Genomic DNA, 27,691 nt, shown 5'->3' with positions numbered 1-27,691 from the left:
GCCGCTCGAATTGGGCACGACACTGAGAACACCCCTCTAACTACACTCAAAATATGACATGCCCTGAAACTGGGCGCCTTTAGCCCACTTCAGTTTTTTTTAGGGCATCTTTGTCGCCTACTTTCAGGGTCCCCAAATAATCCAGCCAGTGGCCTCCTTCCAAGATAGATCATGATTCGTTTGCTATAGATGGACCCAAGGGTGCATAGTACCTGAGCATCGACAACAGTGCCCAGTTCCTAAGCGCCTTGGGCACTCATAAACTGGTCACCTTGGCTGCGGAAAAACTGGGCCTCTTGAAATTGTTCACAGAAATTGGATATCTATTCAAAATTTGCATGCTATTATATGCACACTGACAGGCGCAGAAAAGATTCACCGCTCAACTGAATTGATGTTGATTGTGGCCCCCTGAGCAGGTACGGATTTAAAACTCACCATACATACATGTATCCTGCGTCCACTCAAAATTACTGGCTAGTACTATTGTTAGTCAGGTTCATACTTTCTTTTAAGCCTGCTGCATGGTTTCAGACTAAAAAACACAACACTGTAACACTCTATTATGCAGACTCATGTAGGGCCTATTAAGTTAGGTTAGTCGGCAGCCATCTGTCTCGACTTACCTTCAATGTAGGCACATTTCAACTTGTCAACTCACGCGGGGCACGTCCACTCCCCTGCCGATGACATTGATTTCTTCTTTTAGAGAAGAAACTACATTGAGCACTTGAGAAACCGTTTAAAATAATAAATCAAAGAACAACAACAGCAAACAACAACAATAATAACAACAACGACAGTGTTGGTAAGAGAAGTGCCAACATAAGGAAACGAAATCCTCCAATAAGAGCAAAGGAGGCCGTTGGGAAGGAGTTGAGGATTTCGTCTTCTTATGTTGGCACTCCTATTTCCCGGTTGTTTTTGTTTGATTGCGTTGTTCCCGATTGTTCCAGTGATTCGTTTTGTCCATTTTAGAGCGGCTGCTCTCACAAGTGCTCAGTATATTTTCTTCTTTTAAAGTACGAATCAATGTCACCGGCAGGGGAGTGAACGTGCTTTTTGTGTGTTGACATGTTGAAATGTGCAAATGTCCGGCCAACACAGAGGGTAAGACGATGCAGGTGCTGCCTGCTAACTTAAAACTTAAAACGCCCAACATGAATTTGTATATGGTGTTACAGCGTTGTCTTTTTTTTCTCTTTTTAAGCCTGAAACCTGTAAGTTGAAGCAGATGGCTGCGGATTAATCTCGCACGTTCTAGTGTGCAGTGCGTGCCATCTTTCGAGTGTGGCAGCGATACATTTCGGTGAATTTGGATGGGCATGGATCGCGACCCTCCTTCTTATCGTCCTCTCCTTCTTTGGTGTGCAACTGCCGCAACTGCCTTCGCTTCTTGCCAGTTTGCCGCTCCGAGGCACGCGGCTAATAATCTTTTGACGGCGACTCCGATCAAAGGCCCCGGGAAATGGGCTTAGCGTCCCGGGCGGCCCGGCAGAGGCTAGGCTGGGCGTAGCAGGGCGGCGTGAATAATCTTGCAGTGTAATTAGCAGTCGGCCCGCCCTACAGGGCCCCGCTGAAACTGATCACCCCGGGGCTGCCTGGAAGTCGTTTCCGCCGCTCTGTCTCTCTCGCACTCATGGGGCGTCCCGTGTAGGCGCGAGAGAGAGCGACGGAAACGGCGCTTGGAATCAGCGGGCTGGCGGGCGGCGCTACCGGTGCGCTGGCTTCGCTTGCTTCGCTGGCCGGACGCCCGAATTCGAACGGGGCGGGCCCGCTGGCGGCGCTGGCGGCCAGGCAGACAGCCAGGCGACAGGCAACACCACGAAGAGGAACGGCCAAACTTGTGCCGGGCTTTATCTCCAGGACAGGCCTCCCCCGCCCCCGCCGGCCCCGCCAGGACCGCCAGGCAGGCCGCAACGTCGCCGTCGACGTCGCGCTCGTGTCCGGGGCTGGTCCGCGGCGGTGCGGTGCATGTCGCTGACGCGGAGCTTGGGGCTCACGGCGGCGGTTTGCGGTGGTTAGCAGTAGAGTCCCACACTGCAAAGTCTTACTGTGTGGGACCCTAGTTAGCAGCTACCGGGAGTGGCGGCGGGGCGGAGCGGGGCCCCAGGACGGCGTCGACACACGCCGCCGCGGTTCGCCCCGCCACGTGAATGTTTAACGCGCCGCGCCGCCTTGATGAAGAGCGGCGCGCAGGAGGCAGGGCAGGGCAAATATAGTCGGAGCAGTGCAAAGGCAGAAGCAGGCCTCCGTGTCCACAGGATGAAAGATTGAGGCGGCCGCAAAGGCCAACCTTAGACGTGCGTCCGCGCGCACCAACCTGCAGACTGATTCCGAGAGTCGTTTTCGTCGCTCTGTCACTCTCTCGCGCTCTCGAGGCGTCCTGCACTGCAGGTGCGAGAGAGACGAAAACGACGCTCAGTCTGCTGGATGGTCCTGGAGGCCCTGGAGGTCCTGGAAGTCCTGGAAGCACCGCACGTGTTCTACGACGCGGACGTGAGAAGTGGCGCGGCGGCCGGCGAGCACAAGTAAGGCAGCGCGCAGCACCAGGGCCGCTGGCCTCCAGGCGCCTCCAGGAGGCGGCCGACGTGGCCGGGCCTGGCAGGGCCTGGCAGGGCGCGGGGCGGCTGTTTGCTCAAGGCCCTCTTATTTCTTGGCGGGGAAAGTTCTTCCCGCCGCCGTAACATGACTCTCCCCGCCCCCCTTCTGTTTCTCTTGGGCTGTCATATCCCCCTCCCCCCCTTCCCCTCTCCTGGAGCACCAAGAGTCCCGGAGCAAACAGGAGGACACGCAGCGCGCGCCGCGTTCGAAAAGTGGCCAGCCGACTGATTCCGAGAGTCGTTTTCGTCGCTCTGTCTCTCTCGCACTCATGGGGCGCTCCGCACAGGTGCGAGAGAGAGACAAGCGACTCTCGGAATCAGTCGCACACCTGCCCGCGAGAGGGCTCGACGAGGAGGGCCCGGGGAAGGGAAGTCGTATTTCAAACCGCGGTCCACACGAGGTGCACTCCACCTTGCGTGTACTCTGCCAATTGGTGGGGGAGTAATTCTTGGCAATATGCACGCGCCCCAGGTGCGTTGCGTGTTCCGAGAGACCGAAGCCACTCGTCTTTTTTGGGAACAGCTGTGGGATGACGGCCAGCAGACTGATTCCGCGAGAGTCGTTTTCGTCGCTCTGTCTACTCACGGGGCGTCCCGTACAGGTGCGAGAGAGACAGAGCGACGAAAACGACTCTCGGAATCAGTCTGCAGCATTCCACGGCGCGTAATTCCGCTCGTTCGCGAGTTGCGCGACGTTCCGACGGCACCCGTTTCCAGCGCCGCGGCACTTGATTCCCGATAATTGAATACCGAGACGCGAAAATAACGGAAAGGGGTTCGGGACGGCGAAAGTTTGGGCAGCTCTGCCGCGCATCCCCGGCGCTGGGGCTGCGGGGGCCTCGGCGGGGGCCTCGACGGGGGCCGCCAATGAAGCGCGGCGGGCTGCGGCTTGCCTCGCTTGGCTCGCTTGGCTCCAGCCCATGGGCAGCCAACGACCCGTCCCGTCACGCCGACACGCCTGGGGCCCCGCGGCGCGGCACAGCGCAGGGCGGCGCAGAGCTACGCAGAGCCCCCTCCCGGCCAAAAAGTGAATTCCCGCGCTGCGGTGCGTTCACCAGTTCGCCGCCGTCTTTCGGGCTCCTCTCCCGGAATCGCATTGCGTCGTCGCCCCACCCCGCCTCGCCCCGCCCCGCCCCGCCCCGCCCCCCGGGCAGCCGTTCCCCCGCGGCTCGGAATCAGCGCGGGCAGGTAGACCAGCGACGCTACCTCAGCACCGCGTTATTTTCCGATTGGATTGATGCGGGATCGGCAGCGCTGCAGACTGATGCCGAGAGTCGCTTTCGTCGCTCTGTCTCTCTCGCACACACGGGGCGTCCCGGGCAAGTGCGAGAGAGACAGAGCGACGACAACGACTCTCGGAGTCAGTCTGCTGGCACGAACGGGCGGAGCGGCTGGAGCCTCCAGCGCGCTCCAGCGCCGCAGGGACGGCCGGCCGGAGGGACGCCGGCAGGAAGATGGTGATATAATGCTGCGAGACGACGCGAGCGTTGGATCGAATCCTGCAAATTTCCGCCACGCCAACGGCCTGAAAAAGAGAGAAAAAGACAGAAGACAAAGAGAAGGCGGAAGGGAAAGAAAGATGACAAAACGGTACACGAGTAACGACGGGCCGGAGGGAACCAGAGGGAGAGCCTGCTGCTGCCCTTGTTCCTCGCCCCAATAATCCTGCCTTTTCACGTGTCGCTTTCTCACGGCTCATTAAGACGGTCCACTGTTTGCCCTCTTGCCGGGTCAAAGCTGCTTACAAGTTAATTAATGCGCATCGCCACGAGGCACTCTGTGACGCGGTCCGTGACGATGTCCTGAACGAGGTCTGGGACGAGGTCCGTGACGAGGTCTGTGACGAGGTCCGTGACGATGTCCAGAACCAGGTCCGTGACGATGTCCCGAACCAGGTCCGTGACGATGTCCCGAACCAGGTCCGTGACGATGTCCCGAACCAGGTCCGTGACGAGGTCCGTGACGAGGTCCGTGACGAGGTCCGTGACGATGTCCTAAACGAGGTCCGTGACGAGGTCCGTGACGATGTCCTGAACGAGGTCTGTGACGAGGTCCGTGACGAGGTCTGTGACGAGGTCTGTGACGAGGTCCGTGACGATGTCCTGAACGAGGTCTGTGACGAGGTCCGTGACGAGGTCTGTGACGAGGTCTGTGACGAGGTCCGTGACGATGTCCTGAACGAGGTCTGTGACGAGGTCCGTGACGAGGTCTGTGACGAGGTCCGTGACGGGGCTCCGTGACGCGGTCCGTGACGCGGTCTGTGACGCAGTGCCCTGCCGCCTCGCGCTGGAGTTCCGACGTTGAAAAATCGGCTGGAGCGTCTAGCCTCTCGGCCAGCGCAGGCCACTGTAAATCCCCCGCCCCCCAACCCTTTTACTTTGCGTGCCCGGCTGATTAGTCGGGGAAATTATTTGGTGCCCAAAGCTCGGGCCGCCACGCTTCGGCCACGCTTCGGCCACGCCGCCACTGCAAGACGGAGGACCTTCCACTTCTCCAGGGCCTGGAGCGGAGCGGCCTGGAGGGCGGCGGCCGGCCGGGCTGTGAAACTGCGTCAAAATAACGAGGAGCATGCAAATTTATTCGGTGGATTGTTGCTGCTGCCCCGCGCCTCGCCGGGCAGGGTAGCTGCGCGCGCTGCGCGTTCGGCCCCGGTCACGGTGCCCGCGGTGCCCCTACACCGTTTTATCGGCACAGCTCTCGGACGCTATCGCGGTTTGACAAAGCTGTGCGGTCGTGTGGCCGCCGGGCCGTCACTCGGCTGGCCGGCGACATTTTTCCCGCCGCCCCCAGCAGACTGATTCCGAGAGTCGCTCTGTCTCTCTCGCGCCTATACGCGACGCCCCGTGAGTACGAGAGAGACAGAGCGACGAAAACGACTCCGCTGGCGCTCGGCTTTCTCCTCCTCCTCCGTCGCTCCGCGCTCCGCGCCACTTAATTCCGAACCTCTTTATCGCTATCTCCGCCTTGGCCCCGCCGCGACCCGGCGCGCGACCTGGCGGCGGCAAAGCGAAACAAAATAACTGGAAACTCGAAAAGACGGAGTTTGAAAAATGAAGGCGGGGATGGTCTGGGAAGGATAAACAGCGACAGGCGGCGCGCTGCGGCAAAGCTTGGCAAAGCATGGCAAGCTTGGCGCGGCTTGGCCGAGAAACACGGTCGGTCGATCTCCGCAGCTGGGCCTCCAAGAAGATGATCGCCAAGTTGAGCGGCCGCCGCGCTCCGCCTCGCCCCGCCCCTGTTAGCATCGCTAAGACAATAATGAGAGGGCGGCCCGGCCGGTTACATTGAAAGACTGGAAAGGGAGGCGCGGCGCGCCAAGTTTTCTGCTCCGAGCTATCCGTCGCCTCGGCAAACAAATTCGGAAAGGGTGGCTCGCGCAGCGGCGGTGCGTCCGGCGGACTGGTGGGGTGCGCCCCGCCCGGCCCCGGCCCGCGCCCCGCCCCGCCCCGCCCCGCCCCGCCCCGCCAGCACTGTCGCATTTTCAATATCATTCCAGTGGCATTCGTTCGGGCGGCAAGCGCGCGGACAAAACGGCCAGCTTTGGAATTAATTTAATGACTGGTGGCGCCCACTGCCCCGCGGGGCCTCGGCGGGGTGGGGCGGGGCGGGGCGGGGCGGGGCGGGGCGGGCCGCTTATTGGCTGCCGAGCGCTTGGCGGCGCTGACTGTTCGGACAGCGCAGCCCAGCACCCCAGCCGGGGCCCTGGCTCCGCCGGGTCGTCCCTGGGCGCGCGCGAGGTCGGGGCTATCAAACGGAAACATTCCTCTTGCAGCTCAAAGAGGCGCCGACGCAAGCATGGAGTTCTGCCGCCCCGGGGGTTCAGCAGGGCTGTTTCCGAGAGTCGTTTTCGGCGCTCCGTCCCTCTCGCACCTACACGGAACCCCCCATGAGTGCGAGAGGGACGGACGACTCTCGGAATCAGTGTGCTGCCCCCAGCGGCCCCAGCACGGGCGGCGAGGGGTTGGCGGGCACAGCCGGTGTCTCCGGGTTGTTGTACCCCCCGGCTGGCCTGTCCCCCCGGTACACCATACCCAAGGCATCGTGTACCGGGGGTACACCAAACCTAGGTATGGTGTCCCGGGGGGGTACCCCATTCCTAGGCATGGTGTACCCCCCACCCTCGAGGACGGGGGGTACACCAGTCCTTGGGAATGGTGTACCGGGGGGTACACCATTCCTTAGGCATGGGTACCCCTCCCTTGAGGACGGGGGGTACACCAGTCCTTAGGCATAGTTACCGGGGGTACCCATTCCTTAGGCATGGTGTACCCCCCATGGTGTCCCCCCCGGTACACCATTCCTTAGGTATGGTGTACCCCCTCCCTCTAGGACACACGGTCAATTTGATGTCTGGCAATTTCCAGATTTTTTTTTTGCATTTCCAGGTATTATCTGGAAATGCCGTTTTTTTCAGATTTTGTCGGGAAATGTCTACCTTTTCCAGAGAGTATCTGGAAAATGTTAAATCCCAGAAAAATATCTGGAAATCAAAAGGCATTTCCAGATAATATCTGGAAAAAATTTTTTTCCAAAAAATGTCTGGAAATAAAGGCCTTGACGCCGAGTGGGGTACACCATTCCTTAGGTATGGTGTACCGGGGGGGACACCGTTCCTTAGGTATGGTGTACCGGGGGGTACACTATTCCTTAGGCATGGTGTCCCCCCTTTCCTCGGGGGTGGGGGTACACCATGCCTAAGGAATAGTGTACCCCCCGGTACACCATGCCTAAGGACTGGTGTACCCCCTGTCCTCAAGGGGGGGGGTACACCATGCCTAAAAAAGGTGTACCCCCCGGTACACCATGCCTAAGGAATCGTGTACCCCCCGGTACACCATTCCTAGGACTGGTGTACCCCCTGGCCTCGAGGGTGGGGGGTACATCATTCCTAGGAATGGTGTACCGGGGGGTACACCATGCCTAGGTTTGGTGTACCGGGGGTACACATCCGAGGGGGGTACACCATACCCGTTACACCGGCACTCGCCGCTCAAAAGTTGGATGGGGACGATATCAGGAGCGGAGCGCGGCCACAGGCACTGCGGCCAGCCCGCCGCACCGCACCGCGTCCAGTTTGGAGTAGTTCTAGTCGCGCCGGTCTGGCCCTGGCCGGACTGATTCCGAGCGTCGCTCTGTCTCTCTCGCACCTTTACGGAACGCCCCATGAGTGCGAGAGAGACAGAGCGACGAAGGCGACTCTCGGAATCCGTCTGCTGGCCAGCCGGTTTCCAATCACGCGGCGCTCCCCGCGGGGTCGCGGTGGACGAGGGCGCTGCACTGCAATGAGTGGACAGAGATTCGTTTCCCCTTTGCAGCTGGAGCTAGATTGGCGTTTGGCTGAAAGCGGGCGGTGCAGCGCGCAGCGCGCAGCGGCGGCATTCTGGCTGCCGTGCTGGACTCGGCCCAGTTCCGTTCGGTTCGCGTGATGGCTGCCGTCAGCAGACTGATTCCGAGAGTCGTTTTCGTCGCTTCGTCTCCCTCGCACTCACCGGCCGTTCCGTATGGATGCGAGAGAGACAGAGCGACTGAAACGACTCTCGGAGTCAGTCTGCAGACAGCTCCACGGTCCACACTGCCACTCTAATCGCATTCCTCTTGGAGATGACATTCCTTCGTCTGCCGGCACAGAGGCACACTCAGACGCCACGTCGGTCTCATACGGACGGTAGTTTCTCCTATCGGACCGCCACGGGCAGAAGCCGCAGGAACTAGCTACCTCGGAGGCTTGGTGCATCCGTATCGAGAGGGGTAACCAGAAGACCGGTGGAGGCGGCCAAACTCCCGGACGCGCGTTTTGTTTCGAGTTCCAGGGCGTGTGATGCCACCAATGGACTCCTCGTTCGGAGAGCAATCCGTTGGCGGGGTCACGCGTTCGCTTCGCTGTTCGAGTCCTGTTCAGGGACTCTGGAAGTTACCCCCTCGACTCCTCTGCCGCGGCGTCGCGATCTCCTGTCCCTGAAAAGACGGCGGCGTGGCGTCGGCCCCTTTGTCGGGCGCCTCGATGGCCGATTGTCACACCGCCTGCCTATAAAGTGACACGTTTTGTCGGCGAGGAGGGGCGGCGCGCGCGGCGCTGCACTGAAAGGACGACTCAGGCTCCAAATCCCGCCAACTTTTTGGGCCTCTCCCCTCCCTCCTTTTCATCTTTTCCAATTTCTCTATTTTTAGCCGCCCGGGGCAATGGGAGCAAACGCCACTCCTCGGCCAGGCGCTTTGTTCGGCTGTTCCGGATATAACGTTTAGCATTCCTCGGCGCGGCGGGGGGCTGGGGAGGTAATTGAGGCCACCTCCTTCTTCGAGGCCGTCTTCTTCGAGTCGGGCGACACTTTTCCGACGACGCGGAAGTTTGCCGCTGGTGAACAAAAAGTGAGGGAAAGCGGCGCAGTGATAGGCATCGGCCCGGCTTCACAATTATTTTCCTTGGTGGTTTTTTCGGTTTTTTTTTGCAGGGTTGGAGTTTGTGTTAATCAGGAAGCTTCTTCTGCCGCGGACGTTCGGCAGCAGGGCGAAGGCAGGCCGTAGACACCCCTCGCTGCGTCACTGCGTCGCTGGGCGTTGAATGCACTTCTCCGCTTTTGTCGAGCCCGATTGCACGCGCCCCGCGTCGGCAGCCTTGGCGGCGGGCCAGCGTGTCACCGCCGCACCCCACCGCACCCCACACCATCGCCCGGCCCGGCGTTCGCGCCCAAATCCCACTTTAACAGAGTCCCCTCCATATTCGGCGCCGCACCGCCGTACCTCAGCCCGGTAGTCTTTCAATCAATTTCGCTGCGACGCGAGACAAGCCCTACTTCGTGACGCCGAGCCACCCCCTGCCTCCCTGCGCCGTGGGCTACGGCCTGGGCTACGGCCTGGCGGGGCCGCGCCCCGTCGACTTGATCCACGAGATTAGGTGCTGCATCCCTGCTGCAGCGCGCCGCGCCGTCACCCCGGCCGTCGAAGGGATCCACCACCCCGGGGCCGCCGTCGGGGGAGGCCGGCGAAAAAATGGCGGGAAAAGGAGATGAATTTTTGTTTATTGTCGGCTTGCATAATAGTGGTGAAGGGCTTACGAGCGGATGCCGGGGAAATTACAAACTGGGCCCGCGGAGGGCCGATCCGCCGGGCCCGAGGCGGGGCGGGGCGGGGCGGGGCGGGGCGGGGCGGGGCGGGGGGGGGCCCGGGAATGCCGGGCGTCCCGCGGGGCGCGGGGGGCCCCGGGCCCCTTTGGGGCCCCGGGCCCCCTCGCTGCACTTGAATAAAACTAGTCCTCCCGAAAATCCCCGAAAGGCGCGGCAAAACGCTTAAAAATTGGAATCGTGGTTTTTTGGAGGCCGCCCGTCGCGCCCTTCCGCGGCCCGCCCCGGCCCGCCCCGCCCCGCCCGTGCCGACGCGGCGTCCCCAGGGCGGCGAGGCTCAGCGCAAAGCGGCCGCGGCGCCCTCTTCTCCTCTTCCTCGAGGCCTTCGGGGCCTTGGGCGGGCGCTGCGCGCTGCGTGACGCGAGATACCGAAGGCCTTCCCTACAGTGCCGCGGGCCCGGCCAGGCCGAGCAATGAGAGGAATACATGCATAAGAATGGCGGATGGCGGCACAAACCCCATAATGCCGCCGTTATTGTTGATCGGAGTCAAAGGAGCGCTCTCTAGCTCTCCTTTTCCGTCTCCCCCCCCCCCCCCCTCCCTCTCTCCTCTCTCTCTCTCTTCTTTTCTCTCTCTCTCCTCTCTCTCTTCTCTCCTCCTCTCTCCTCTCTCTCTCTCTCTCTCTCTCTCTCTCTCTCCGCGAGCGTATTGCCGCGAGGAATCCTCCTTGGCACCCGGTTTACGGCCCGCGTTTTACACCGGCCTCACCTGTGGATCAGGTGGCTCACGGTGTAGGAGAAACAGTGACGCTGAGCACAGCGGGCCAGAAGACCGTTGGAGGCGGCCGAAATTCTAGACGTGTTTGAGCTCCAGAGTCGCTAAACAAGACTCAAACCAAACGTGTGACCCCACCGATGGATCGCTCTCCGAACGAGGAATCCATTGGTGGGGTCACACGCTCGGCGCGAGTCTAGTTTAGCTACTCTGGAGCTGAAAACGCGTCCAGAATTTCGGCCACCTCCACCCGTCTGCGCAGCGTCCACGCAGCACATAGCGACACACAGTCAGGAAAGCGCGCACCACGCACAGTTTGCTTCTTTGGTGTTGTTTTCCCCCGGAAGCCCGTCGTACAAATTGCCCGGCCGTCTCAATCGAAAAACTTTGATACGCCACAAGTGTTTGCTCTCACGCTAGGCTAGGGGCTAGGGCCGGTCGGGCAGGGGGACTTCCCTGACATGATAAGCGTGGCGCTGGAGGACGCCGCGACTCGGCGCGGTGGGGCCCGTCCGGCCGCGCCGCACCAACCCCTTTCCGCGCCCCGCCCCGCCCCGCCCCGCCCCGCCCGCCCCGCACACGCGCGTAGCGATGGTATCTCCGGCGCACTTTGCCGGGCGTGTTCTCTATTTGCACTCGAATGCCGCGGCGCCGCGCGAGGATCCCTGCGAGGCCCCGTCGTCGGCGCGTGCGTGCGTTCGGGACGCGCGTATGTACAGTGTGCGGCGCGGAACTATGAGCATAAATCTGGGGTGGGGCTACGCGCCGCGCGTCCGGCGGTGGGGCTCCGCGGCGTGGCAATGCAAGGCAATGCTGTGTATCGCCCCGCCCCGCCCCGCCCCGCATAAATATCCGGGCAAGAAAGCGCGCCCCCCGCCGGAATACGAAAGCGCGTCGCGACGCCGCCACCGCCTCGGACACGACAAGTTTGTAGCGGAGCGGGGCAGATTTTTATTTCGCAAGTGTTATGTTACAGAACGCGCGACGCGCGGGGCGTGGCGGGCATCGACGTGGTTTATAGTGCTGGTGGTGTTACCCCTTTCCCTATCGCGAGTTTGCCATCCCGCCTAAGGCGAGACCGCCCCCTGGATGAACTTGATGGCCGTGCTGGATGAGCAACGCCCTCCTTTAAAGCAGTTTTTTTGCACCTCCCCCAAGGTGCGGCGCGGCGCGTTTTTGAAACAGTTTTGACAGAATTAATAGACGCGACGACGGCTTCCATTTGTCATGGCGGTCCGCGCTGCCGTCGTTTTCGTCGCTCTGTCTCTCTCGCACCTAGAAGGGACGCTCCATGAGTGCGAGAGAGACAGAGCGACGAAAACGACTCTCGGAATCAGTCTGCTGTAGCGGAGCAAGCGGAGCCTGGCGGCGAGGTGGCCGGGTTGATTATGACGCCGTCGAACAAAAGACGCTCTTCGCGCGGCCGCCCGCCCCGCCCCCCCCCGCCCCGCCCCGCCCCGCCCCGCCCCCCCCGCCCCGCCCCGCCCCCCCCCGCCTGGCAGGCCCCACCGTGCGCCGCGCCGCCCAAATCAATCAAAACGACCTTGTTTTTTGTTGCTTCCCCTGTGCGAGGGGTGGAGCAGCGCACTGATTCCGAGAGTCACTTTCGACGCTCCGTCTCTCTCGCACCCGAACGGGACGCGCCATGAGTGCGAGGGAGACAAAGCGACCCTCGGAATCAGTCTGCAGGCACTGTCGCGGGGCGGGCAGCGGGCGGCTGTGGCGAGGTGTAGGTGGCTGCAATGCACTCTTGTAATCGCCACCGCGTTGGGCCACCCTGACGGCTGTCTGTCACTTGGAAGGGAAGGTCACCCTGCTCCTTCGATGCGAGCACTCGGAGTCGAACAATAATGAAACCGGAATATTTGCAGTAGGAGGGAGTGTGTTGGTGCGTTTCGCAGCTTGCCGACACGCCGACAGAATAAAGTCCGAGGGGGCAAAAACTCGGGATTTTCGTGTACACATGATTCGGAAAACGCAATGATTGCGCATGGTTTTAATTGATTTCATGGCTGATTTTGCCTTATTTCGCGACGCACCAGGGTGATGTTGAGCGTGATTGCGTGTGATTGTGTTCGGAAAGAAATGATTTTGGACTGATTTGGCCTGGTTTCGTGTAATTCTGCCTAATTTTGGTCGATTTGTGATTTTTGGGTGATTTCGGATTGCTTTTTTTCGCGTGATTTCAATGATTCGGGTGTGATTCGGGGGCCGTGTACACATGATTGCGCGAGTTTTTGCCCCCTCGATAAAGTCGCGTCTCGATATTCCTTTGGGCCCGCCCGGGCCCAAAGTCCCACGCAACCCGGCGGCTGGCTGGCGGCTGGTCCCGCGGAAGGCCCCGCTGTGCGTGCTGCTGGTGCGGCTGCACCCCGCTCCCTGCTCCGCCCCTGGCCGCCGCCGTGCGGCCGCCCCTCTCGCTGGCTGGTGGGGCTGCGTGCGCCCTGGTGCGCCCTGGCCGCGCCGCTGCCGGTCCCCACGGAGCGCGGAGCCCGCAGTCCGCCGGCGCCGCTCGCCCCGAACACACGCCTCCGCGCCGCGCCGCGCTCCGGCCGCGCCGCGTGCTGCGACTCGCAGTCCAACAAGTGGCCGACGAGTCGTGCCGAGTCGCGACGACGACCAGGACGTCGCGATGGTGTGACTGTGGATTACTTTCCCGGGAGTGCGTCGCGCCGACGCCGCGCCTCGGCCGCAGGAGAGTGGCGTGCGTGTGGTTTGTGTGGCATGCGTAGACGGCCACCGCGGAGCCGCCCATCGTAGACGACGTAGACGAGTGCGTGCTGCGTGCGTTTGGTTAGTAGAGGTGATGGAGTAGCGGGCGGTAGCGGGGGAGCGGCTCTTGTGTTTCGCGTGCTGCTTGCCAGTAATTTGTCCCGCGAACCAGAAGATCGGCCAGAGCGCACAGTGGGCCAGATGATCGGCGGAGGCGGTCTAAGTCCCCGTCGCGTGTTGAGCTCCAGAGTCGCTGAATGGGACTCGAACCGAACGTGTGATCCTACCAATGGATTTCTCTCCGAACGAGGAATCCATCGGTGGGATCACATGATTGATTCGAGTCCTGTCCAGCAACTCTGGAGCTCTAAACGAGTTTTGGCCGCCTCTACCGGTCTTCTGGCCCACTGTGCGTCACAAACATTTCAGAAATCATTGGACTTCTTGAACATGTGTGTTGAATTTCTGGTTTTATTTGGTGATATGACAAGTCGCTCTCCCTCGTAGAATGTTTTGAACAACGGTAAATGTCGAAGTGATTTTTTTTAGCGAGTGTGGGTTTTGCAGTGTGTGTATTTCCTTGTGCTGTGTGAGTAGTGTTGTCGGCGAGAGTGCGAGAGCAAGCAACGCGTTATTCGTGCTGAGCCGCTTCAAGCGTCGAGCGGGCTGTCTCCAGGATTGGCGAATGGGGCGAATATCGAAGGCGCGGCGTTTGCTGACGGCCTCTTTATCGGAGCCGCCTATTACGCCTGTCGGGGTGAAGTGCGTCGCAGAGGGCGCACAGTGGGCCAGAAGACCGGTGGAGGCGGCCGATACTCTAAACGCGTTTTGATCTCGAAAGTCGCTAAACAGGACTCGAATCGAACGTGTGACCCCACCAATGGATTCCTCGTCCGGAGAGCAATCCATTGACGGAGTCACACTGACGTTCGGTTCTTGTCCCTTTCAGCGACTCTGGAGCTCAAAACCCGTCCGGGATTTTGACCGCCTCCTCCGGTCTTCCGGCCCACTGTGGGGCGGCGGCGGACTTCTTGCCGATACGCGTCCTGTCTGTCCTCAGGGCCATCCGAGCCGTCTTGTCGCTCGGGACAAATTTATCGCACCAAGCCGCCAGCAGCGCGTTCGACAAGGACGGATTTTTTCCCCGGCCGCAATGTCGCCGTGTTGCGATGCTGCCTGCCACACTGCCACAAGGCTTCCAGCCCCGACTGGCCGCCTGATCACGTCGACGTAATCCGCGCGCCCCACTGGCAACGCACGCGGCGCCGCCGCAGGGACAAAACAAAGGGGAAAACGAAACGAAAAAGAAAAACAAAAATCGCTGGCGGCAGCGCGAGCCGCGCGCGGTATGAAAAGCGTTTTGCTTTCAAAAATATTACTACTCGCTCACTTCCCTGATGGTTTTGTAGATGACACGTGCGCGCGCGGCCCTCTGTGCGATGGGGACGCGGGGGCACTCCGCGTGTATCAAATAAAAAGCGACAAAAACAACAACAGCAACAACAACGACGTCGAAACGCGCGTATGAAGAGGGGGGCTCGTTTTGTGTCGGAGTTGATGCGTCGCGCGCGGAATCGTGTGGGGCAGAGCCTGCGATCGGGTGGGTAAGGCGGCCGAGCGCTACCCGGCCGGCCTGGCTCTCTTTGACTTGCTCACCCGGCCACAGCCGGCCCATACCCAGACCCAGACCCACCCGCTGTTGAGGTGACCGGGTAACGCGCTACCCACCACGGGTGAACAGACCCAGCGTGCCGACGACGGCTCGTCCCGAGCCCAGCGCGGCCCGCAGCCGTCGCCGGCGAGGCAGGCGGCAGTCAGCGAGCCGCCAGTCGACACAGCTGTCTCTCTCGCACTCTTTGGCTGCTTATGGGAGTGAGAGAGCGAGATGCCACTCGCCTGACGCCCGTCAGTCGCTTGGCGCGGCTGTGGTTGGTTTTGCCTCGCCGTCGGCGCTGTGGCTCGTCGATCGGGCGCTGGTCGCCGCCGCTGGCTGCTACGTGTGCGTGTGTGTGTGTGTGTCAGTCTAGGTCGGGCCGGCCAGCGCCGACTGAACCTGTGCTGGCACCGGGTAAGAGCGCTCACCCGGCCGGGGACGGCGGGTGAGAACGCGGCAGCTTACCCACCCGATCGCAGGCTCTGGTGTGGGGCCCATGTGTGTGAGTGGTGTGTGTGTGTGTGGGGGGGGGGGGGCGCTTCTGTGTCTGTATGTGTGCATACGCACCGAGAGCAGTACGGAGCGGCAGTACGACGCCCCGTCTATTTCTGTGTTGACGCGTCTCGGCCTCGTTCGCACCTCCCACGGTGCAGACGGTGTCTGTAAAAAAGAAACAACAGTCAGCCTTATTTTCAGCAATTGCCGTAAATTTAGAAATCTCCGTGTTGCCTTGCGGTGGCAAAGTGTGAGCGATGCCGTCACAGTCGTGTCCGACCCTCTGCGGGGTGGACAGCGGCTGGCCGTGCTGCTTGTCAAAACAGTGTCTCCGACGGCCTGACCGGCTGGCTTGTTGTCGGCGAGCACCCCGTCGTCGGGCCCCTCCCTTCACTCCCTCGCCCCGCCCGCAGCAGACTGATTCCGATTCCGAGAGTCGTTTTCGTCGCTCTGCCTCTCTCGCACTCGCGGGGCGTGCCGTATAGGCGCTAGCGAGACAGAGCGACGAAAACGAGCCTCGGAATCGTCCTCCAGCAGGTGGAGGCTGGCAGCGCTGGCAGTGTACCGCGGCGGGGCTCCCAGTTCCCCCTTTGCTTGCCGACGCCGCGGGTTTACGGCACAGATCGCGCAGCGCCGTCGCGAACAATACGCCGAAATTATCGCTGCATCATCACTTAGACCCCCCCACCCCCTTCCCCCCTTTTCGCCCCCCGAGGCCGTTTTATTGACGACGTGGCGTTTGCGCCCCGACCACCGTCGGTTTAAGCAGAGCGCCGCCGTGCGCGCAGGATTTATTGTGTAAAAAAAGAGGAAATTCGACACACAAAAAAAAAGAGACATGAAAAAAAAATTGGACGCCGGTCCCGATCACGATCCGGGCGACACTTGTTCGTCCAGCGAGCGTCCTCCTCCACTGTGATTCGTTCAACTGGGGCAATCAGTCAACGCACTCTATCGCTGCCATTGTCTTTCCCCCCTCTCTCTCTCTCTCTCTCTCTCTCTCTCTCTCTCTCTCTCTCTCTCTCTCTCTCTCTCTCTCTCTCTAGCCGCAAGCGACAGTCGCGGAATTGAAGGGAGAGAGAGATGAGTTAGGGGATGGAGTGCCCGCGGCTAGACGGCCGCAGCCTGATATAACGGCGTTTCGATGAGGACGAGCGGGGAAGGGGAGGGGGGGCTCACCGCGGGGGCTTGGCGGCGGTCCAGCTCCCTGGCCAGGCTTGCCGGCTTGCCGGCTTCCAGGCTCTCCAACCTGATCTGGCTCTTCGCGCACGCTCCCCTTTCTCTTTCATTTGTGTTTTTCTTTCTTTTCCTTCTCTCTTTTTTCTCTCCACTGTGCTGCGCACCTGTCTTCCGGGTGATGGCCTCGGGGCCGCTGGTTCGGCGGCGCGGACTTGAACAACGCAACCCTCTTGGGCTTGAATCCGAGTGCCGGCCGATGACGGGGAGCCGTCGCGCCGACATGACCCTCTCGATGGAGGCGGCCGGGCAGGCACCCCTGGGACGGGGAGGCGCCCGCCTCACAACGGCAGGTTGCCGTCAACGGCTTGAGGGACCTGGGGGCGTCGCCCCGCATCGCCCGTGTCACAAACTTCATATTCAAATCGAGCGGCGAACTGGCTCGGCGGGGCGGGGCGGGGCGGGGCGGCCCCGGAGGTGGCGCGGTGCTCTCCGCCTCCTCCTCGCCCTCCCCGGCTTCCTGCCGCTCCACACGTGTGAGGCCGAGGCCTGCAGGCCCGCGGGTACGAGGCGCGCCAAACCGTTCCAATGTGGACGCCTTGCCTCCCCCAACGGCCTCCTCAAGATGGATGTGCTGACGGAATTGAAAGTAAAGGTGGCGGCCGAGTGGGGCGGCTGGCTGGGCTGCCCGTCGGCCGGCGGGGCCCGGCGTTGGCCGTCGGCGGGGGCAGCTGCGCCCGGCCTGCCGAGCCCGCGTTCGGTCCGGTGTACGCCCTGCGGCCTCTCCGCTCCGCTCCGGCTCCACTTGGACGCGCCGCTTCATCATACCCAGCCAGCCAGCGCCGCGGCAAACTTTCCGTCCGTCCGTCCCGGCCTCCGTCCCGGCCGTGCGTCCGTCTCCCTGACGCCGCCTCGCTCGTTCCGCGCGACATGCCGTGATTGCGCAAGTTGTGCCGCGCGTCGCGCGTTGGGGCCTCGTCAGCGAAATCCGCGTGTCACGGCGCCACGGCGTGTCGCGGCGATAAGCCGAGCGGAAATGAAGACGCCCTGCCGGTTTGTTTTGACGCGGACGGATATGTTTCGGAGAAGGCGAGATAAAGCTATCCTGCTCTGCATCTCCCCGAAGGCCCCGAAGCCCGCCTGGAATCGACCACTTGACCCCACCAGCGGATCGGCCGTTGAACGACGAGCCCATTGGTGGGGTCATGTGTTCGATTCGAGTCCCGTTCGAGGAATGCGGAGGCACAAACGTGCCCAGAGTCGATCTCGGCCTGCACGGCCTCCTCGGTCCAGACGGACTGGCCGGCTACTCTCGGGATTATTGCGGCTGTACTGCGAGTCTGTGTGCGGCTGAGCGAAAAGTTGCACCACGCCGCCGCCCCCGCGCCTGCCCCCGCCGCCCCCACGCCGCCACGGCTGCCCCCAGGGGTACGACGTGAATTGATGCTTTACCCCCTCTGCGCTGCTGGTTGCTCTGCTCGCTGCGACAGCGGCGGTGCGGCCGGCGGCAGCAGCGCCAGCGCCGCGCTCGGATACACCATCCTCAATTTTTCTAAACTTTTTTATTGCGTTTGGCGGTGACTCTGCCGCCGCGGGCGTCGCGTCCCGTCGCGTCCGCAGCGCGGCGCAGCCGTTCCAGGGAAGGGGTCGTCGTCTCGCCAGTCATTACCAACTGCCACCCTTTAAGCCCGCGCCCCGCCCCGCCCCGCCCCGCCCCGCCCCGCCCCGCCCCGCCCCGCCCCGCCCCAGCACCACCTCGCCGACGCAGCACTCCGTTCGCTCTGTTTACGCGCGGTCCGTGTTTTATGCGGAAAGTTATGATTGAGCGGCTGGCGGCGGAGGAGACACGTCGTCGCCAAAGAAAAACAAAGCACTATCTTGACGCGGACGCGGCAAAGTCAGACTGATGGATGCCGGGGACAGCGGGGCGCGGCGCGGCGCAGCGGCCGCTTTCATTTAACTTCATCTTATCGCGTTGCTTGCTATTGACACTGAGGAGGAGGAGAAGATTGGGTGCGGGAGCTCTGCCTCCACCAGTTCGTAGTTGTCCTCACGCCCTCCCGGTGTGTTGCAGGTGGGCTCTGACGGCCCTGACGGCGTCCACGGCCATGCGCCGCCTCGGGCCGTACGCCCCGGCCGCCAGGTGAAGCCAGCAAGCAGACCTCGGACTTCGGACCTCGGACTTCGGACCTCGCCACCGCCATGGCCTCGTCGTGGCACAGGCTGTGCCTGTGGCTGGCGCTTCTGCTGGCCTCGGCCTCCACCTGCCTCGGCCACTTCAACCTGTTCATCAGTCAGGAGGAGGTCCGCCAGCTCATGGGTGAGTCTAAACGAACGAGTGGAGCTGGAGAAATCATTTCGCGGAGTCCTACACTCACGACAGTGTAGTGGAGTACTGAGGCGGCATGAGAATCGCATGCGGCCATGCGGGGCGCTGGAGTAAACGCCCCGACGCGCTCCCCAGCTGCTGTGCGCGACGCGTGGGGAAGAGGGGCCGCGTGGGTGTGCGTGCGTGTGTGTGTGTGTGTGTGTGTGTGCGTGTGTCCTCGTGTGGTCACCCACTGTGTGTCGCCGCAGTCCGCAGAGGGACGCCCAGCCGGAAATGAACTCGGCACCCCCTCCTTCCCACCCCCTTCCCCCTCCCCCCCAGCACGCCCCCTCCCAGAAAGCGCGTCTCGTGTTGCCTTCCAAGCGCTGTCTCCGCAGGCTGCCCAGCCCAGTGCGCCCGCCGACGGCGGCGTAGGCAACCCGAGCAGCGGTCGGACGCCGGAGCGCGGCGCGTGGCCTACCCCGCGCATCGCAGGCGCCTCGGCTCGGCTGCCGCGGCACAGTGGACCAGAAGACCGGCGGCGGCGGCCAAAACTCTTAGACGTGTTTTGGGCTCCAGAGTCGCTAAATGGGACTCGAACCGAACGTGTGACCCCACCAATAGATTGCTCCTCAGAATGAGGAATCCATTGGTGGGGTCACACGTTCGGTTCAAGGCCTGTTCAGTGACTGGAGCTCAAAACGCGTCTAGAGTTTTGGCCGCCGCCACCGGTCTTCTGGCCCACTGTGCGCGGCCCGACAACTGCCGCCGACAACTGCCAACGGCTTTCGACTCCCGGCTTTCGGCAAACTGCGGACGGCCCTCCGCCTTATCGCCGCGGAGCCGCCAGCCAGTCCCTGCAGGCTACACTGCTTTCGTCGCTCTGTCCCTCTCGCACCTCCGGGACGCGCCGTGAGTGCGACAGAGACGGAGCGACGAGGCGATCCTTCCGAATGAGCCCACTGCTGTCGGAGGGAGGAACTCGGCGAGGCCCCGCTGGAGGGAAGTCTGCGCGCGTGGCGGCGTGGCCTCCGCGACGTGGCCCCCGCGCCGAGGCCCATAAAGGAGGCCGTGCGGGTGATGGCGGTTCATTCCTCGGCCCGCTCGACGCGGAGCGACTCGCCTCAGGCGCGCTCGGCTGCAGCGAATTTCCCGGAATTTCCCGGCCGCTGAAGCGAAATGCCTATCGGGCGATGGGACTCGGCGGGACGCGATGGGACGTCGCCCGCCGCGATGAGGGGGACTATAACTCACGCCGGGCTGTCCGTCGCAGGGCCGTGGCAGGGCCGCGGCAGCGGGGTCCCGGCAGGGGCCTGGCTGTCGTGCGGCCGTCCAAGTCCGCCGCTGCGGCCCACCGGGACCAAATGACTTGCGTTTTGTGGTCGGCCTCCCGCGCGTCGGCGGGTACACTGCCGAAAAAAGGCACGCCACGGTCGACCGCCGCCACGCGGCCGAACCCGCCCGAACTCGTTGCGAGAATGGGACCGACGGCGAGGGCGCAGCCGACTGATTCCGAGAGTCGTTTTTCGTCGCTCTGTCTTTCTCGCACCTCTTGGGTGCGACAGAGAGCGTCGAAAAGGTTCTCGGAATCGGTCCGCTGGCCGCGGCGCTTTTAGGTAACTAATCACTAATCGGCGCGCCGGCCTCGTCCCTCCCAATCTGGTTGACGTTTCCGCCGCGACTCCCCTTTGCCCGTGCGGCAAGCCGTCGATGCCGGGCTGCCTGCCTGGCTGCCTGCCTGCCTGCCTGGCCGGGCCCCGCCCGTCGAAACCACGGCCTGATTAGAAGTGGCTTGTCCGTGCCTCGCTGTCCGCGGTGTCCCGAGCCCTCGCCGGCGGTTACTGGCGTTCCGGTGCTGCCCCTTCCCCTGGCCGTCGGCGGCCGTCGGGGCGGTGGGGGACTGCGGGGGGCGTCCCCGGCGGAAAGTTAACAAGCTGAAATCAGGGCGGTGGCAGGCAACCCGCGCCGCAACCGTCGAGGCCCAGTCTGCGGTCTCTTCAGATGACGAGGCGGGGCGGGGCGGGGCGGGGTGGGGCGGAGCGGTACTTGGAGAGGCGACCGCAGCCCGACCGGCCGGGGCCATCTAATTGCGGTGCGTCCGACGTCCCCGACGTCCCCGACGTCCCCAGCAGGACAGGCGGCGGTCGAAGGGAAGGCGCAGTGTGCCGTGCCCGCCGTGCCCGCCGTGCCCCACGGGGGGCGCTTTCATCCCGTGAAAGGCGCCCCGCCCCGCCCCGCCCCACCTCAGCCCGCCCCGCCCCCGCACACGCTCGGCGCGGCGGGCCCACAACTACCATTGATGATGAAAAATTAAGCAAGCCGCCGTCACCCCTCCCCGGCGCGGGGCGCGCGGCCTCGGGGGCTTTTCGTTGTGTGGTTTGCGCCGCACCCCGCGGCGGCCCGGCCTGGGCCTCGCCCTGCTTGTAGGGCCCGCTGCGCCGCGCTGCGCCGCGCCACGTCATTGTCAAATTCGGCGCCACGCGCCGCCACGCGGGCAAACAACATGTACGCCCAAAAGCCGGCGGCAAGCGCACCGCCCTGTGTGTACCTGCACCGTCATTGCCTGTGGGGTGTGAAGGCGGTGGTCGCCGGCCTAAAGCAGGCAGGCAGGCAGGCAGGCAGGCAGGCAGGCAGGCAGGCAGGCAGGGCCCGGCAGGCAGGCAGGCAGGCAGGCCAGGCAGGCAGCGGCAGCAGCAGGCGGCAGGCAGGCAGGCAGGCAGCAGCAGGCAGGCAGGCAGAGCAGGCAGGCAGGCAGGCAGGGAGGCAGGCAGGCAGGCAGTGCAGCGCAGGCAGCCAGCAGGCAGGCAGGCAGGCAGGCAGGCCAGGCAGGCTCAGGCGGCAGGCAGGCAGCAGGCAGGCAGGCAGGCAGCAGCAGGAGCAGGCAGACAGCCGGCAGCAGGCAAGGCAGGCAGGCAGGCAGGCAGGCAGCCAGGCCAGGCAGCAGGCAGGCAGCTGAGGCAGGCAGGCAGGCAGCAGGCAGCAGGCAGCAGGCAGCAGGCAGCAGGCAGGCAGGCACCCGCCAGCAGGCAGGCAGCAGGCAGGCAGCAGGCAGGCAGGCAGGGAGCGCAGGCCCGGCAGGCCCGGCAGGCAGGCAGCTCAGCCAGGCAGGCAGGCAGGCAGCGCAGGCCAGGCGGCAGGCACCCGGCATGCAGGCAGAGAGCAGGCAGCAGAGCAGGCAGGCGGCACCCAGGCAGGCAGCGCAGGCAGGCAGCAAGAGCAGAGCAGCAGGCGAGGGAGGCAGCCAGGCGCGCAGGCCACGGCACGGCAGGGCTGCGCGGGTGGGCGGCAACGCAGCAGCAGGCAGACGACGGGCGCGGCAAGTGCTGGCAGCAGTGTCGCGGGCGCCACACAGAGCCATCTTGGAATTTGTGCCGCGCGTTTCCCGGCAGCGACGCCCGACGCGTCGTAAACCGCCGGGCACAAAGCGGAAGGCACAATGAGTGAGGAGGAGGAGAAGGCTGCGCCTCGGCGTGACGCGTCGAGCCGAGCCGCTGAAAGCAAAGCAGCGCCAGCCAGCGCCGTTTTCATCGCTCTGTCTCTCTCGCACCCACACAGGACGCCCCATGAGTGCGAGAGAGACAGAGCGAGGACTCTCGGAATCAGCCCGCAGCTCAGCGGGGGCGTTTAGAGAAACGACCAGCCAGTATCTCTCTCTGTGGAGACATTATACCGTCCTCACTCCTGCTGGAAGTGGCGGCCTAGCACCCCATCCAGGACCTCGGCCCGTCGCCCCGTCGCCTCGCCGCTCGCTCAGGCTAAACGTCGCGCCGAGTCGCCGGCCCGTTTACGGATCGGCACGATGATGGCTCGTCGTTGGAGTTGCTTAATTCGCCGCCGGTTGTAAATTTATCATGGAAATGGGGGGAGGAGGGCGCTGCGCGCGGCGGGCTGCCTACGCGGCGCGTGGTGGGCGCCGTGCCGGCCGAGGCCAAGACTTCGCGCTGTTTCTGTTTGCTCAGCGGGTTCCGCCTCAGACGTGCAGATTGCCATGGATGCGCTAGGGTGCTTTGCCGGCACGGCTAGGCTGCACGGCGACACTCTTCTCGAGCTGCAGGACGTCGCGTTGGCCCAGATTGCACTACTTGCTCCACCAGGAGGGGGAGGGGGCACGCGACAGTCGTGGAATAAAGTTTGCGGCGAGTGGTTGGCGGCCCAGACGCCGTCTCCTGTTTTATGAACGACTCCCGTCAAGGGCCACAACCTCCAGGATGGGCCGGGCGGCACAACACTGGAACACGCCGTCGCGGTGGTCAAGACCGTCAAGGCCGTCAAGGCCGTCGTAAAGGCGGCGAAGGGCCGCTTGCTTTTCACTCGCCGCTCGCTCATCGCCAGCCGCAGACTGATTCCGTTTTCGTCGCTCTGTCTCTCTCGCGAAAACGACTCTCGGAATCAGTCTGCTGGCCGGGCCGCGCGGGTATCGGCCTTGGACACGACTTGGAGCACCTCGTCGGGGATTCGGCGGCGAGTCGCACACGGCGCCCGCACTGGAGGGGCGTCTCGAGTGGCCGCCCGTTTTATTGCTACATCTTCGCTGAGTGTGCAGTGTGGGGGCGGGGCGGGTGGACAATATCGTTTCATTTCGCCACCTTTCGGCTAACGCCCTCGCCGCCTCACTGCTTATGAGGCAAAATGGCCTGCTGGCCCGGGTTCGAGTCCCGCCGTCGGCGGCTGCGGCCAGCTTCCCGTCCCGCGCGCGCACCGCCGGAAAAAGAAAATAAAAGTAGTAAATCCGCGGCCCCTTTTGATGTGCAACTTTGTAGGCTTCGCGCAGATGATGAGGGCGGAGTTGGTGGAGATGAGAAATGAATGATGAAAAGCACGACAAAAAGCACGACCGCCCTCCCTATCACTGTAAGTCCCTGGAGGGCCCGGCGCGGCCTGGAGCGGCCTGGAGGCCCGAAGGCCTGGAGGGAAGGGACTGCCGAGCTGCTTTTCGGCCTCGGTGAACTCATCGGCGGGGATTTGCGCATCCGCCGTGTGATGCTATTAGCAGACCCCCGTCCACCTCGGCCGCCTGGACGTCCATCTCCAGCGGGCTGTCTCTGTCTCTCTCGCACCCTTACGGGGCGCCACGCGAGTGCGAGAGAGACAGAGCGACGAAAGCCGAGCTCGGAATGAGCCTCCAGTCCGGAATTAGAGGCCCGTTTGACTGCTTGTCGTACAGGCTCATTTCTTTTTCTTGGTGGCGGGGCGGCGGCGGCGGGGTGCCGTGCTGCTGCTGGTCACTCTGGCCGTCTGGGAGGAGGGAGGGGAGGGGAGGCTGGACACGTAACGAGGATGAATAGCCACTCTCCAGCCGCCACTCGCCCACTTTCCCCCTGACTGCATCCACCTGCTATCGCCGTCCCGCCAGGCCGGCGGGCACACACTACACTACAGGCCTCCTCGCCCCCTCCTCTCTCCGTCTCTCTCTTGTGCGAACCGCGGAGGAAACACACCCGGCGGGGACACATATGGGGCGACAAGCCGATTCTCATGCGTGGCCGGACGCGGCGGGCTGCCTAGGGTTGCCCCTCCGCACCGCTGGTGGCGCCGTGGCCCTGGCGGTCGGGCTGTTGGGTTGACCCCTCCCCCCTTTCCCATACGTACCCCTACCGTCCGCCTGGCCGCTGTTCTTTGTAGGAAATGGCATCCAACCTGGGGTCCTTCCTCGCTCACTTTCCCCACTCTCTCTCCCTCTCACTCTTACACGCGGACCTGATTGCCGTGCGGTACGATAGAATAACACGCCGGTCTATAAACATTAACCTTTTGGAGCCCTGCCCGCTGGCCCGGCGCTCCCTTGGCCCACCTTTCTGTTTGCCGGGCTGTAGGGCGCAGGGCGCAGGGCGTGGGGTGCAGGGCTGCAGGGTCCGCCTGCAGGGTCCCCGTTGAAGGGCCCCAGGGGAGAGAGCGGCGGCCGTGCGGCCACGCCCTCTGACCTCCATATGGCGGTCAGGCCGAGTATGCCGTCAGGCCGAGCACGCCGTCAGGCCGAGCACGCCGTCATGCCGCGTGCGCCGTCATGCCGCGCGCCGTCATAAGGCCGAATACGCCGTCATAGGCCGAGCACGCCGTCATAGGCCGAGCACGCCGTCATAGGCCGAGCACGCCGTCATAGGCCGAGCACGCCGTCACAGGCCGAGCACGCCGCCGAGCACGCCGTCACAGGCCGAGCACGCCGTCATAGGCCGAGCACGCCGTCACAGGCCGAGCACGCCGTCGAGCACGCCCGTCACAGGCCGAGCCACGCCGTCACAGGCCGAGCACGCCATCATAAGGCCGAGCACGCCGTCAGGCCGACCTGCTGTTCATGCGCGCCAAGTGTTCGTCCTGTCGCGGCGAGGCGTGGCGGGCGTGGCGCGGCGCGGTGGGGGTGTAGCGTTTCAAAAAGGGCCGCGGGGTGCGTTTGAAAGGGGAGCGAGCGAGGCCCGTAGGGCTAAGGCCTCGGCCAGGAGGGTGGCGGCCCTGCGGCCCTGCAGCCCCCCAAGCAGTGGCCCAAGTAGCCCGGTGATCACGTTACCGCCCTGACCTTTCAACCGCCCGGCCCCGGGCCCGGCCTGGCTCTGCGCCGGTGGCGCCCCGACGGCCGCTCCAGTAATTGGCTGGGAAGAGCGTCGCCACTGCGTCGTGTGTGTGTGTGTCTGTGTCTGTGTGTGTGTCTTCCGACCAGTATTTGCGTAATTTGGCCTCCTCGTAGTACGGAAGCTGTGTGTGTGTGTGTGTGTGTGTGTGTGTGTGTGTGTGTGTGAGTGAGTCTGTGTGTGCCGTCTGGACCTTTTGCCGTTCGGCGTCCCTACACGGTCCTCGGCCCTCCGGCAAGGACCTCGCTCGCCCTTGCTCTATTTTCTCGGCGCTCAAGGAAACCGAATATCCCTTTCCGGCCCGTGTCCACACAGCGGGGTGGGGGCGAGGCCCGGCAGGATGCAGGCCTGGGCCGCTGCCGCCGCGTCCGTGTTTGCCCACAGCCTCGTCCGCCCGTCCCTCTGGCCGTCGCGGTGCCGCGGGGTGAGCGCCAAGGTCCACCACACGGATGGCTGGCCTCTGAAGGGACTCGCCCTGTGACGTGTGTCCTGGGAAACTTGTCCCGTCCGCTTTGATGCGTGTCCTTCGAGCCCTTCGGCGCGCCCTTCTCCTCGTGCTCCAGGGCTTGCAGGGCCTGCTGGGGGCGGTCCAGGCGGTTCAGGTCCCGCTACAACCCTCTCGCACTTATTGAACGACCCGTATGGGTGCGAGAGAGACAGAGCGACGAAAACGACTGTCGGAATCAGTCTGCAGCGCGCACCAATGAAACTGACAGAGTCTCGCTGTCTCACCTGCGCTGCTGTCAGTCCATACTTCCTCTCTTCCTCCTTCCCTCCACAGCTCAGTGCCCGGGCTCTTCGGCGTCACGTGCCGTCAAAACGGCGGGCAGACTTTGATTCTCTTCCCACGGAGAGCTGCGGGCCTCGGGGAGGGATTGGTGGGGAGGGAGAAGGGCGGAGGGGGGAGCTCTCAGGAGAAGTGGCAGGCAGGAGCGGAGCCGCAGCCAGCCGTGCCCCGGTGAGACACTCCTTTCATCAAAATTCCGCGCACCTCCACAAATTGCAGCCCCCTCTCCTCTTTGCGCGATGTGGTGGCGGTGGCGGTGTGGGGAGCGCACGCAGCGATCCGTTCCCACGGTGAGCGCTGCCGCGCACCGCCGCTATGGCTGAAGCAACCGGAGGCGGAAAAACCGCGAAAAAATGTTTCAAATTGCAGGCGGCTCTGTCGCAGGTGGGCCGTCGCGAGGCTGAGCGGTTCCAGGCTTTTCCAGGTCGCGGAGTGGCGGCTGGAGTGCGCAGCACACACGCGCTCTCTCTCTCTCTCCTCTCTCTCTCTCTCTCTCTCTCTCTCTCTCTCTCTCTCTCTCTCTCTCTCTCTCTCTCTCTCTCTCTCTCTCTCTCTCTCTCTCAGAACGCATGCGTTAGATTTATTTTTGATGTTAGAAAATATGATCATATCACACCGTACTATACTCAGCTAAACTGGCTAAAACTTGAGAAAAGGAGAGTCATGTCAACAGCATCATTATTATTTAATGTAATGAAGTCGCAAACTCCTATGTATATTTTTAAAACTATCAAAATGTCATCTCAAGTAAACAGTAGAAAAAATAGACTATCAGATAAAATGCTAATTATACCAGTGCACAGAACTGTAAAATATGGAAAGTCATTTACAATAGTTGCATCCAAAATATGGAACAAGTATCAAATATATGATCTCATCACCCTAAGTTACCACCGGTTTAAAATGAGGATGAAGGAGATGCTCCTTAGGGAGCCTTAGCCTGCTGTGATTATGATTAGGTTTTTGATATTTTTCTTGAGTTGATGTATATATCTCCGTTTTGAGCTGCAAGATAGGTTTATTTATGTTAAAGATGTTTTTGTTTTTGTTCTATATGTCTATTAAGTTTTTTAAAGAGAGCAGATTATGTACGGGAACGGGGCTCCCATAGCCCTATTGTATATAATCTTTAAATAAACAATTTCAATTTCAATTTCTCTCTCTCTCTCTCTCTCTCTCTCTCTCTCTCTCTCTCTCTCTCTCTCTCTCTCTCTCTCTCTCTCTCCCACGGCCTTTCCGGCCAGCGCCACACCTGCCCTTAATTGATGGAGAGGTGTGAAACTGTGAAACTCGCTGGTAACTGCTGCGGCTTGGCAAGGCATGCTGCCGCGGCGCGGCTGGCACGCCGCAGAAACGATGTGTGAAGTGACTGCGCACAGCTTGCACGGAATTGCTTTCGGATATTTCTTTTTCCCGTCTTGGTTTTGAATGCGGAGAACTTACGCGCGGCTCAGTTCGTCACGGGGTCGCTAACTATTCTCGCCCGCGCAGTGACTCGGGTTCAAAACCCGGCTGCGCACGCAACATTTTTTTTTCGCTACTCCGTCGTGCGTGATGGGCG

At 62.6% G+C, this 27,691-nt stretch overlaps 1 protein-coding gene across 2 annotated transcripts in view; it reads left to right on the top strand.

Annotated features, from left to right (window-relative positions):
• Nucleotides 1–1,013: 1,013 nt before the first annotated feature.
• Nucleotides 1,014–27,691, top strand: part of LOC117649648 (tyrosine-protein kinase Dnt-like) — a 74,073-nt gene continuing 47,395 nt past the window's right edge. Inside the window, exons 1-3 of one of the 2 annotated variants that reach the window (XM_034392585.1) lie at nt 1,014–1,110; nt 1,211–1,220; nt 18,547–18,792. In XM_034392585.1, the coding sequence (XP_034248476.1) occupies nt 18,675–18,792 (118 nt within the window). In that variant the 5' untranslated portion in view covers nt 1,014–1,110; nt 1,211–1,220; nt 18,547–18,674. Of the gene's footprint in view, nt 1,111–1,210; nt 1,221–12,972; nt 13,229–18,546; nt 18,793–27,691 lie in introns of those variants that run through there. The other variant, XM_034392584.1, reaches the window with a different exon arrangement.

Source organism: Thrips palmi, unplaced genomic scaffold (assembly GCF_012932325.1).
Source record: "Thrips palmi isolate BJ-2018 unplaced genomic scaffold, TpBJ-2018v1 HiC_scaffold_4, whole genome shotgun sequence".
NCBI classification, from domain to species: Eukaryota; Metazoa; Arthropoda; class Insecta; order Thysanoptera; family Thripidae; genus Thrips; species Thrips palmi.
The sequence above is the reverse complement of the archived record's forward strand: the minus strand, read 5'-3'. Positions and strand labels throughout refer to the sequence as shown.